We start from the raw sequence: 12,435 nt of genomic DNA on the forward strand, positions 1-12,435 counted from the left end.
CTTCCGTGGGCTGCTCAGGCTGCCCAGTCTGCTACATTCGGTGGCCTTCTGGTGGATCTGCTGGAGGGCAAGGGAGGCGGGCTGGCTGTGGCCTCTGCCCATCTTCTCTGACCCACTGGAAAAACACCCTTTTGACTCACTGCACTTTGCTGTTATCAGCAGGAAACCCAACTACGCCGAGGGAGCCTGACCACTGCTCAGAGGAGCCAACCAGCTCAGGTACTCAAAACCCAGCTTTGCCATTTAGAAAACAGTCAGGAAAAAGGCTACAAAGAGAATTTATTAGCCATCTCACACTCTCTTCCCTCTTGAAGTTTCAGTTGTCTTTATTTTTTGGTGCCAACTGTTGGTTGCTGTGTTCGGGTGTCTGACTCACCCAGGAAAAGGGCTGGCTTTCCAGCCCTCCTGTGCTGGAAGCACTGCAAGTAGCAGCCTCCCCGTCACAGACTCTCCATCCTGCCTGGCTGACCTCTGTCGTCAGCCTGGGACCACCAACAAACAGTGCCAGCAGGCTCTTCAGGAAACCTGGGGACTGCCGGGAGAGGATCTGGGAGGCAGAGCCCCAGGGAGGAGCAGAAGTGAGGTGTTGCCCAGAGAAGAGGAAGGAGAGGAGGAGCAGCGCACCCTCCGGAGGGCCCGAGGAGGTCTTCAGTGGAGATCTCAGGGAACAGGGGTGGTTTGGGCAGGAGCCCCACACCCAAGGCACAGAGAAGTTTGAAATGTCCAGGATAAATAGAACCACACAGGGAGGAGAAAAGCCAGCTCCATCCCTCTGTTAAAAACAGTCGCCATGGTCACCAAATATATATTAATATCTGTACATTTGTCATCTTTTAAAAAAGGAAATAAAACCTCCCTGGCACCTTGATTTTTTAAAAATGAGGTGATACCTGAAGAGGCCTCCTGTGTGCACCTGTGTACACACACGAGTGACACATCTATTTGAGCACGCACAGAGCAGTGCTGCACACACACATGCACATGGCTGTGCACGCATGCGTGGCCTGCAGGCGCACAAGCCTCCACCAGTGCCCACGTGGGTCTTTGCAGGGTGCTCCTCGCCAGTGTTCTTGACTCTGCTGTCCAAGGGGACCTGCAGCCTCTGTCCTGCACTCAGGGCCCAGGGCAACAGGATCCCCTCTCACCGCATTTCCTCTGTGAAGGAAGTCCTGGTGCCTGTCTCTGTAGGTGGCAGCTGCTAATCCGTGGGCCTCACCCCTGCCCAGACATCTGCGTGTCTTTCAGGTGCAGATCAACTCTGCCCATAAGACAAACAGGGAAAGGAGTCGAGGTCGGCATCAGCCTGAGTGAGGGGGACTACACAGACTCCAGTCCTGATGTCAGGGTTGTGAGGAGAGGCCACAGGAGGGCGGACTGGCTGGGCAGCAAGCCTGAGCTGCTCAGAGGTGGGGACTACCCTGCAGTAGGGATGTCACAGTGTTCTGCAGGGCCACAGCCACCTTCTTGGAGGTCTTGCGCAGCAGCGGGCTGTCAGGGTGGTGCTCCTTCAGGTGCAGGATGTGGCCCTCCTGGCTCTCAGACGTGCAGCCACACTCCTCGCACACATACAGCTTGGCCCGGCGCTCCTTATACGCATACTTCTGCTGCACACCATGGATCTTCTTGAGGTGAGACTCCAGGGAGCAGCGCTGGGTGAAGGCCTTGTCGCACAGGCTGCACTTGTAGGGTCTCACTCCTAAGGAAGACAGGGGCCAGCATCAGGGACCTGACAAGGGACCTTGGAGCCTGTCAGCAGCATCCAGACACAGAAAGGTCAGGACATCTGACTCAGGCAGAGGGATGGATGAAGCCTGTCCATCACCACTTTTCCTGAGTGACTCTCAAATCAAGTCCACATCCCTGATCTCAGGAGGACTTCTACCCTGAGCTGCAGGATGCCCCTCCCACCATGGAATCTTCCCACATGGCCTGGGTCGGGCAGTCCTGGGGTGCTTCCTCCTGGCCTGGGCCTGTGCTTACCAGTGTGGGTTCGGACGTGTCTCTTGAGGTCAAAGGTATCGTTGAAACCCTTCCCACAGTATGTGCACAGGTGCCTCTTAACATCATTGTGACATTTCATATGGCGATTCAGCATACGCTGGTAGGTGAAGGCCTTCTGGCAGATGTGGCAGGTAAAGAGGTCTCCACTAGGACTGTCCCCCAGGGTAACCTGTGGGCAAGGACAGCATTGTGACAAACATCCAGAATTTGGGACTGCCAACCCCCAGCCCTGAGGAAAGCAGTGTCTATGTCCACAGGCCACAGCCCTGGGCCCTCTGCTCAAAGATGGGAAGTCTGGGGGCTCAAAGGAACCTCTGCGTCATGGGTCCAGCATCCTGCTTGGTTCCTGAGTTCCCTTTTGAGGCCCTCCTTAACCACTGGAGACAGGCAACTGAACTACCCAGAAACAGCTGTGCGTCCAAAGACAATTCACTCTTCATGGAGGCTAAATCTGCATGTCTCTATTAATTCATTCCTGTTCTGCCTCTGTGACAGAGTAGATGACCACCCAGGGAAAGGGTCTCGATCACAGCCTACAGACTGAAGCATGCAGCAAGACTAGAATCTGGCCCAGGCCAGCGAGCTCCCTGGTTCACTTGAGCCAGGTGGCATGGTGTGGGTCAGACCCCTGTGCCATCCATCCTCTGGCCTGTAAATCTTTCTGATGTTTTTCTAATTATGGAAGATTTCAAATTTATACAAAAGTATGGAGACAATATCACAAGCCTGTGCCTGTCACTCAGGGCCACTCCTGTTCCATCTCTTCTACCCTGCTTCCCCCTTGCCTTGTCCATTTGAAGCAAGACCTGGGTGCCTGTAACACCTTGGAAAGTATGCTGCTCAGAGTGGCTACAGCAGCTCCCCAGGTGAGATCAGCACAGGAGTGGCTGAACAGCCAGGATGATGGAGTCTGTACTCTCACCTCTGTTACCATCTAGAGGGTGCTTGTGCTCTGTGGGTGGCCTGTCTCTGGCTGCTCCTCCTGAGATCCTGGGCCTCTGTCGCACTACACTTCCTATTTGGCACCTGGGAAATGTCAGGATGCAGTCCTCCAACTCCTCTACTCTCCCCACCCACAGGGGTCCAAGAGTCAGGGGAAGAGCAGCAGGGGCACAAAGAACACCATGTTCCCCCCCAGTTGCAATATGGTGTTCCAGTCTTTGGTGACACAGGACATCAATAAAGGAGTACCCTTCCCTAGATCAGTGTGCAGATGCTGCCCCACCCTGGAGCTTCCGGAGTGCAGACCCAGGCAGGCCGGGCCTGCTGTTGGTGCTGTCCTTGGGGGCAGGGACACCTGCGCTGCCTCGTGCCTGTACTGCGGAGGGTACCGGGGCTGCTCACCCAGGCCCAGCTCTAGTCATGTCCTTAGACACTGATCAGGCTGGAGACACAGATCTGGGCAAGGTGGTTGCTGCTTCAGGGAATAGTTAATTGCTAGGCCACTCAGACCTCATGCTCAATGCGACCCAGACAGGAGATGCAGCCAGGCCAGACTCCTGCCTCTCTGCCTTGGGGGGCTCTTCCTACAGCTCTCCTTGCTTCTTGTGGCCACACAAACCATGCGGTCAGTGGCCGTTCTCACTTCAGACTTACGTCTCTTCCATCTGTGCTGCAGTTAAATTCTTCTCTGCAGAAGCCTTGGCCCAGGGCCCAGGTCAGTCTGCCTACATTTCATTGGTGCCACATCTCATGGGCTGGACATAGGTCTCCATATGTGCCCCTGGTCCCTGAGACAATGTGACAGTCGTTACCTTCATCTTGGTGCGTAGGAAGCCCTGATCTCTGCTTTGGGGGCCAGTCAGGCGGCCCACATCTTCAGAGGGCAGCTGGGCCACCACGCAGGCTCCTGGGGCCGTACTATAGCTGGAGTCCCGAAGGCTCATGTCCACAGCCAGGGGGCAGGAAGGGGGTTCGGCCACTGATGGCTCTGGCTCCCGGTAGGGCTGTGGTGGGCAGAAGCCCAGGCTGACTGTGGAGAGAACAGCCGGGTGAGGATTTCAGAAAGGTTCTCCAGCAAGAAGGTGGCTAGAGCCTCTGTCCCAGCTCTCACAGGCATGTATAGAGTGGGGCTTCTCCCAACCACCACGTGCTACGCCTCCCTTCTGCCCCATTAAGGTAATTACAGGTGACGCCAGCCAAGCGCCACTGCCCGCTGAGTAATTTGTGTCTTAGCGGAACTGGGAGGACCAAACTGCCCTGCCAATTATGGCTGCAGACCTATCGGCCTGCCCCACCTGGGCCAGTCCCTCTGGATTCCAAGCTTGTGTGTGCTCCTGCTGGGACAAAGGGCACCACTGGAGGCCCTGGCCAAGGACAACTCCTTGAGAGTCATCCTGGCCCCAGAGGGTGATGGTCTGGGACCCTTCAGGCTTCTCCTCCAGGCAGATTTAGCCATTGGTCTTGGGTTTTTAGGTGGTTCTAGACCCTTCCTCCTCTAGCCTGCTAGTCCCTGCTGTCACAGCCCATCAGGGCTCCAGGCTCCCAACTCCAGCCCAGCCCAGCTCTGCAGGCAAACAGGCCAGGTGGGTGGAGAGGGAGGAGGTCAGGGAGCAGCAGGTGGATGCTCGGGCAGCCTGCCCGGCGCTTATGCAACCCTCCCCCACAGCGGACCGCTTGCTGTGGCAGCCAGGCTGGGCTCCCTCAGGCAGTGGTGGCACCGATACCTGGCAGCCACTCCCTGCAGCAGACACATCACAGTAAACGGGCCAGGGAGGCTTGGCTGCAGACCCTCAGCCCTGGTCCTGATGAGAAGTGACCCAGAGGAGTCAAGTCTCGAAGCCAGCAGAGCTGGGCAAATGGTCTAATATTTCAATTAAAATCTCAGTACATCCTAAGGTCTGAACTTAAAACCTATAAATTTCAGAAAGACAAATCAAGAGGGACAGTCCTGGGACAGAAAGGATGAGGGAGCATGAGAGAGAGGTGCATATGGGATTTCAGTCCCACCAGCAAGGTCCTCTGCCCCAACCCCTCCAAGCTGGAAAGACAGTGGTGAGGACCAGGGCAGGGCCGCTGCCCTCACCTCTTCTGCAGGACAAATGGGGATGTAGCAGAAGGAAGAGGACCGGGATAATGGAGGCTGGGTAAGTATGAGGGCACTGAAGTTTCAGGAAAGGCCCCAGATCTCGCCCCCTCAAAACACAACAAAGCTCTGACGGGGGAAGAATGTGCCTGCCCGCGCCCAGAACCCGTTCTACGGGCGCTGGCGTCCGTCTGTCCGGGGGACTTTAATGAGCCACCTCATTCCAGGGGTTGATTCACCAGCGCCAGGCCCTGGCGTGGCCCCTGAGCTGGCGCCCCACCTCTCTCTGAGCCACACAGGCTGGTGTCAGGCCCGAGCTCTGGGGGTCCAGCTGTCAGTGGCCTGTCTGCCCTCCTATGTCTGTGCACAGGGGACCAGGCTGGGTGACCTGGGGCACAGCATTAGCAGCTACTGGTGCCAGCTTACCGGCCACTGATGACCTTGGCCAAGTGTTCAAAACTGAACGGCCATTTCCATTTCTCAACCCAGGTGGACAAAACAGGGATCTCTACTCTCCTGGGTCTGTCAGTTTGGGATGTTGTGAATGAGGAGCCTGAAAACCCAAAGCCAGAACCCAGCTCTGTCTGCCTTGGAGCAAAGGAGAGAGGAGGGGCAGCAGGTGAGATGAGTTAGTTTGAACTCAGAATGAACTGTAGAGTGCTTGCCTAGCATGAGCCGGCCCTGAGTCTGATTCCCAGAACCCCCCCACCCCCAAAAAAGTTTTAGCCTGGCCTGGGGGCACACACCTATAATCCCAGAGATTTAGGAGGCTGAGGCAGGAGGATCACAAGTTCGAGGCCAGCCTGGGCAACTTAGTAAGACCCTGCCTTAAAATAAAAAATGAAAAGGACTGGGGATGCAGCTCAGAGACAGCGCAACCCTAGGTTCAATCCCCCACCCCAAAAAAGAAAAGAAGTAGAAAACGGGGGCTGGGGTTGTGGCTCAGCGGTAGAGCACTCACCTAGCATGTGCAAAGCCCTGGGTTCAATCCTCAGCACCACATAAAAATAAATAAATAAAATAAAGATATTGTGTCCAACTACAACTAAGAAATTTAACACATGAAGAAGAAGAAGGAAGAAGAAGAAGGAAGAAGGAAGAAGGAAGAAGAAGAAGAAGAAGAAGAAGAAGAAGAAGAAGAAGAAGAGGAGGAGGAAGAAGAAGAAGAAGAAGCTGCTGCCACACTTTATTCTCTGGCTTCACTAGAGGGGAGGCTCATGGTTGGGGTCCTTGGGACCAACCTGTAGGGAGGCAATCCCGTGTCCTTTGTCTGCTTCTGCCCTTCCACACACACCTGACATAGCTGGTGCTGAGCATGGACAGGGTGAAGCCTCCCTGGGTTGGCTCTCTGTGCCACCTCTACCCTGAGAGAGGGGCAGGTAAGGCTGCTAGGGTGGGGATATTGCCTCATCCCGCCCACCCTGCCAAACCTGTCTCCCTGCCACCCCCGTGTGTCCCTGCTGGGCTGCATACACAGGAGTGCACATTAGCATGCCACACGTCTGAGTGTTACTGTGATAGGAGGCAGGAAGCAGAACTGGTCAGGCCCTGCTGGTGCTGCTCTCTGTCCCTTAATTAGATGTTTCCAACAAGGCGGTGGCTGCTGTGGCCACTCACTGCCCACCCACAGCTGTGGAGTGTGGTAAGGCCAAACTAGCCTACCTCCCCTCCTCCCTCAGGAGCTCATGCTTTGCCTCCTATTGGCCCAACGTGCCTCCAGACCAGTCCAGAGCGATGGGATGGACAAAAAGGGACTTAGGTCCAGGGTAGCTGCCTATACAAGGGTCACATTCTGCCTTATCCTCCAAAAGTCCCCCCTCTTAAAACCGAGCATCATGGCACACGCCTGTAATCTCAGAGACTCAGGAGGCTGAGGCAGGAGGATCGCAAAGTCAAAGCCAGCCCTAGCAATTTAGTGAGGCCCTAAACAACTTAGTGAGATTCTGTCTCAAAAAAAAAAAAAAAAAAAAAAAATTAAAAGGCTGGGGATGTGGCACAGTGGTTAAGTGACCCTGGGTTTAATCCCCTGTATTAAAAAAAAAAAAAAAGTTCCCCCTTTCTTGGGTTGAAAGTCACTGGCCCAAATAGTGGCTAGGATGCTAGGTCCTGCCCCATCAAAGGCCTTAGACTGGGCAGGAGGCCTGATCCCTGGCTCTCTGGGGAGAGAATGGGGAGAGCAAGTGAGGCAGATGTGAGGGTGCCCCACCTCCTGGGTGCTGACCACGCAGGTGCTGGTGGGGTCAACTCTCTTCTGGGTGTGTGCACAGCCCAGGCTGGTTTCAGGTAGCCTTGTACCCTTATCAACAAGGGCTGGGTTCCCCTGTGCCCAGTCCTGCAGGTCAGCTGGCAATCCTCTGAAAGGAGCCGTATCTGCCATCCAGCAGGGCAGCAGCCTGGGGACACATGGACCTATCTCTCGGCCTTCTGCTGCCATCTCTGTTGGGCGATATCTGCCCCCTTTCTTGATTGCTTTTCATTCAGTGTCCATGGTGAAGTCAGAACTGTGTCCTCAGTCCTCACACCAGTGTGTATGGCTTGGCCAGCCAGGAAGTGCACTTCCTGTGGCATCCTTCATCCTCCTGCCCAGCACAGGCCTGTGGGGCCCTATAGGATGCCAGGGGATGAACAATGGTAAAAAGGAACCCGACACCAGTGATGGCCAGGCTTCAGTCCTCATCCTCTGTGCACCCAGGACACTTGCTCTCACCTGCTCTCTTTCTGGGACAGTCTGGCAGCTTCTGCCACAGGACACCCAAGCTTGGGACAAACAGCTTAGCAGCTTCGGTGACAGTGCCCCATGGGATTTGTAGGAGTCCTACCAGTTAGGGCACAAGCTGCTCTTCTGTCCCATGCACTAACTGGCTGTCTCCTCCCAGCCTCTTTCCCAAGAGGACACAGCAAACCCACTCCACTGCCCAGCACTTCCAGAAGTCACTAGAACACTCATTGGAAACCTAGCTTCTCCCACCGCTCCCACCCCTATTCTGGGGTCCAAAGCTGATTTTCTCTGCCTTTCTGACTCAGCCTGGAAAAAGAATGGTCAAGTCCCACACTGCCTAACAGCAGGGCGAGGCCCAGCTGCATTATCTAAAGGAAACCCCGGGCTCCTGCAGCTCAGCCCCACTGGCCTCTTGGGCTTGTGCCCTGCTGCAGAACCAGCAGAACAGCGGCCGCTGGCAGCCAGAGGGGAGGCCCAGGGGTGGGAGTCTGGGGTTCTGGAAGAGGCCCCAGGGATGCTCCTGGAGTTCCAGCTTCCAGGATGGGTCTTTCCCCAGGTGCCTTCTTGGCATCTAGACTTCACTCAGCAGGGGCCAGGCTTGGAGGGACGCATCATCCCTCCAAGTGGAAGTAACAGGTACAAGTACCTGGTTCATCCTCCAGAAACCAGCATCCTCCTGTTACTCCACAGTCAACACTGACACAACTGAGGACAGAAGCCCACACCCGGGGAGGTGAGGGAAGATAAGGGGTCAAGGCCCCCCAGAGGGAGCATCCTGTCCACTAACCTCCCCCTGATCCCAGAGCAGATGGGGCTCTCTTCTCCCTTGCCTGCATTCCAGACCCAGCTGACCAGGGCTTCCCCTTAGCTTTGGGAGGATGATGGGGGCTCAGGGAAAGATTCTGCCCTGGGAGAGGAACCTGTAGAATTCTGCCTGGGGGAGGAAGGCTGAGGTACTTATGAGACTGGGACTGGGCCCAGTATTTTTAGCCACTCATTCCAGGGAGCTTCTGATGCTCTGAGTGTCTCAAGGGCCCCGGCAGGAAGGTCAAAATTCAGACACCGGCATGTTCCCCTGCCCTCCCTGGGAAAGGGGTCAGTGCTTAGCTGGTCACAACGTGCTGAGAGTCTGTGAGGTGGGGGTGACGGAAACGTGCCCAGTCAACTCCTGGGGTCATGGTCGGTTGGTGATGGAATGGCCCAGCCAGAGGACAGGCCACCACAACACTGCCCCCTCCAGCCATCTGAAGCGTCCAAGTGTGGCCCAAGGACATTCCCTTTCTCATTTCCAAAAATTGTGGGAAAATTCTCCAGTGGGTCACGTGGCCTTTAGAGGTAAAACCTATGCCCTTTACTTGGCCCACAGAACTCTCATCCACTGCCAGAGCCACGGGGGCAAGTTTTACCATCGCCCTCGAGGTCAGCCTGCCCTCCATTCCAGGACCTTCTTGCAGAGTGAGCATCTGTACACTCCTCCACCTGGATGGTAGTGGCAGATGAACTGTCCACCTAGGAGTCGTCCCCTGCCCCTGATGGGACAATCCCGGGGCCCAGGTCTCTTCTACCATTCCCACTTTGGCCACCAAAACTCTTATGGGGAAAATTGTTAGGACCCAAGGAAGTCAATGATTTGAACAAGCGGAATTTCTTTGTCCTTTGTAAAAGTCAATATGTGATCTGTTACTAAATGGGATGTGAAATAAAACTAAAATTAACAGCACTCTGAGCCGGGCCCAAGTCTCAGCTCACCTTTAACACAGTCCAAGTTCAGTTTATCAGATCCCATGGAGCAGCTAAGCAGCAAGTCAAACACAGGTTGGGGAGGAGGTAGGAGCAAGGAAGGGCTGGCCTCTCCCTGGTCCTTCCGGAGGTGGAGCACTGGCCAGCTGGTGAGGGAACACAGCCAGCTAAAAACTACAGTCCTGGCCCACTCCCACCTAGATAGGGAGACACTCATTTCCTTTTTTGCCTCAGTTTCCCCACTGGGATCATTCCAATGTTTAAAGAGGCTACAGAGGATGGCCCAGCCCCCATGAGATAAGCTTAAACTGTGACACATCCCACCCTGGCTTCAGGTCATAGGATCCTGGCAGCTCAGGCCACAAAAACCCTACCCCCAAGAGTTTAATAAAAGAGGGAGACTGAAGCAAGAGCCCTCATTGGCCCCTCATCTGATGATTTCCTGACTTTCCTTAAGGCCCAGGCGGTGCCAGGGAATCTGCAGATCAAGGGTCAAAGTCGGTTGGTTAATTACCACCTCTCCTTCCTTGGAGGCACTGGGCAAGGTATTGACTGCAGCCCCCACCCCACCCCCACGGTCGGAAAAGGGGAGTTGCCAAGGCTTCCTGACCAAAGATTTTGTTGGGGGAAGGGGGAGGACAGAAGGAGCAAAAGCGTCCTCAGGGACCCTAGGAAGATGCCTCAAAGGAAGACAACTGGGGTTACTCATTCAAAGTGGACGCGGACTCTTGTCAAGGCGTCTTCTCAAAATAAACTGGGTGCACCAGCTTCCCCGGGCTTGTCTTTGGCTGGGGCGGGGGGAGCTCCTTAAAACTACTTTCCGCTCCATGTATCCTTTGCAAGGTTGAAGGATCGCGTTTCTAACAAAGGTGAGAACCGATCCCATCTTTGTCTCAAGGGCAGGCTGGGTGCAACCGGGTGCCTTCTTATCCCGCTTGCGCACTGTGCGGACCGCGGGGCTAGAGCCGCAGGGCAACTTGGGGATACTCGCCCGCGTCCCCACCTGGCACAAGATTTGTGGCGGAGGGAGAAAGACCTATGGAAGCGGCTAAGGCTCAGAATCTAAGTGGCAAAGCCTCAGCTGAAACTCCATCTCGTTCCCTGCCCCCTAAAGTGGCATCGCTCCAGCGCCCTCCTCGCGCTTCATCAAAGTCTCCGCTTTCTGGATTTACGACTCGAGAGCCGAGGGTCGCCAGAGCGGTGACACACCCCGCTGCCTCCCCTACGCCGTGGCTCGGGCCGGTAGAGGGAGATGGCCCCCGCCCCCACCCGACGCTGCTTCCGCTCGCGAGCCCTCTCCTCCCCGCGCCCGGGGTCAGCCAGCCGCGGGCTAACGGAGCCGCGGCCGCGGCAACCTGCATCCTGGTGTTCAGCGGCGGGCGCGGAGCCGCTCATCTCCGCGCCCCGCCTTCCCGCCGCCGCGGGCGCCGAGGGCTGCAGGCGCCTCACCTGGCACGTAGATCTCGCCGCGCTCCTCATCTGGCAGCTCGCTCCAGTTCCTCTTGCACGTGGAGACGCACGGCTTCTTCACCAGGAACGCGCGGGGCATTTTCGAACGCTCCTGGCCCGGCGCGGTCCGTTTCCGCAACTAGAACCGGGTCGTCCCACCTTTCCCGGGCCGGCTCGGAGGCGCAGGAAGCGGACAGTTGAGGGGAGGAATCGTCGAGGCGCCCCCACGTTCCGAGGGAAGACAGTGCTGGGACGGCGCGCGCCGGTTCCAACTTCGCGGAGTGTCGCGGTCCCCTCGGTAGCAGAGCCCTTGCAGCCAAGTGCACTGGGCGACGGGGAAACGGCAGGTAGGCGTCTCCTGACTCGACTGGCGTCCCCTCGGCCGCTCGGGAAGTCTTAAAGTGCGAGCCGGACCGACAGGTTCACGCTTTATTGGCTCGCGGCGGTGTGTGTTGGTGGCTGGGCGGGGAGGGGGGTGATCTGATCTAATTAGCTTGGAGTAGCCTGGGGAGCGATGGCGCATGCGTTGGGAAATAACGGTGACAACCCACCTATTTGTTACCTGTCGAACCGGTTTCCATTCCGCTGCCGGTGAGGTGGCCTCGCGGCCCGGGCGGGGCGGACGGGCGGGGGCGGGCGCCGGCACCCAGTCCCCTGCAGCTCCAGCTGCCCAGCCGACCCGGCCACCGCCCCGGACCTGCCAGCCGGGCGTGCTAGCGTTTGCAAACGGGAGTTTCGGAGGGAGTTGGGAAGAGGAGGGAGGGGAGGGCAACGTTATTTGCACCGGCGCTCGCACGCCCAGCGGGTGATGAAATGAAACTCGCCTAACTGGGCCCGGCCCAGCCTGACGCGCCCCAGGCGCCTAGGGAGGCGCGAAGCCGCCGGGTTGGAACCCGCGGTCCGGCCCTCACTTGTTGAACCGGGCCTGCGCCCAAGCGGCCCGGGATCCCAAAGGCCCGACTGAGCAATTCGTGGTTCAATCCAGAGGTATTTGCTGGGTGCAGGCTTCGTGCGGAAAGGCACGCCGGGCCGCAGGAGCGGGGAGGCGGGACGCACATGCGAATGTACAGCCAGCGCCCATTGGGTCCCCAGGACCCCAGCTAGAGTCTTCTGCCCCTTCTGCCCGGAGAAGGCTTGGGAGTAAGCATTTAGACTGCGCTGTACCACCGACATGATACAAAACCCCAGCACCTTGGTCACTGGACTTACAACATCGTCCAACTCTCCTGTCTCCTGTCTCAAAGATGGGATGTCAGGTTCCATGAGGCTGGAGGAGAGCTGAGGGCGAGGAACCCAGACGTGCTCAGGCCCAGCCTTTTCTTTCTGCAGTCACCGTCCACGAGGGGCAAAGATTCAACCTGGGACCTCTGCCTCCACCCTACTCCACTGGCCACATTCTACTGATCGCTAGGCTCAATTGGAGGGATACCCCACATCCACCACCCTGCCCAGGAGTGCTTGGTGGCCTCTGTGACTGGGTTTCTTTTACTAGCTGACCCAC

The 12,435-nt window shown here is 56.8% G+C and overlaps 1 protein-coding gene across 1 annotated transcript; it reads right to left on the minus strand.

The window, feature by feature from the left end:
- Positions 1-1,400: 1,400 nt before the first annotated feature.
- Positions 1,401-11,034, minus strand: Ovol1 (ovo like transcriptional repressor 1). The gene is made up of 4 exons (XM_027944734.2): positions 10,935-11,034; positions 3,756-3,973; positions 1,981-2,170; positions 1,401-1,696 (listed from the first exon to the last, which is right to left on the minus strand). The coding sequence occupies exons 1-4, from the start codon at positions 11,032-11,034 to the stop codon at positions 1,401-1,403; spliced, it is 804 nt and encodes a 267-aa protein (XP_027800535.2).
- Positions 11,035-12,435: the final 1,401 nt, after the last annotated feature.

Source organism: Marmota flaviventris, chromosome 9, assembly GCF_047511675.1.
Source record: "Marmota flaviventris isolate mMarFla1 chromosome 9, mMarFla1.hap1, whole genome shotgun sequence".
In the NCBI taxonomy this organism is placed as follows: domain Eukaryota; kingdom Metazoa; phylum Chordata; class Mammalia; order Rodentia; family Sciuridae; genus Marmota; species Marmota flaviventris.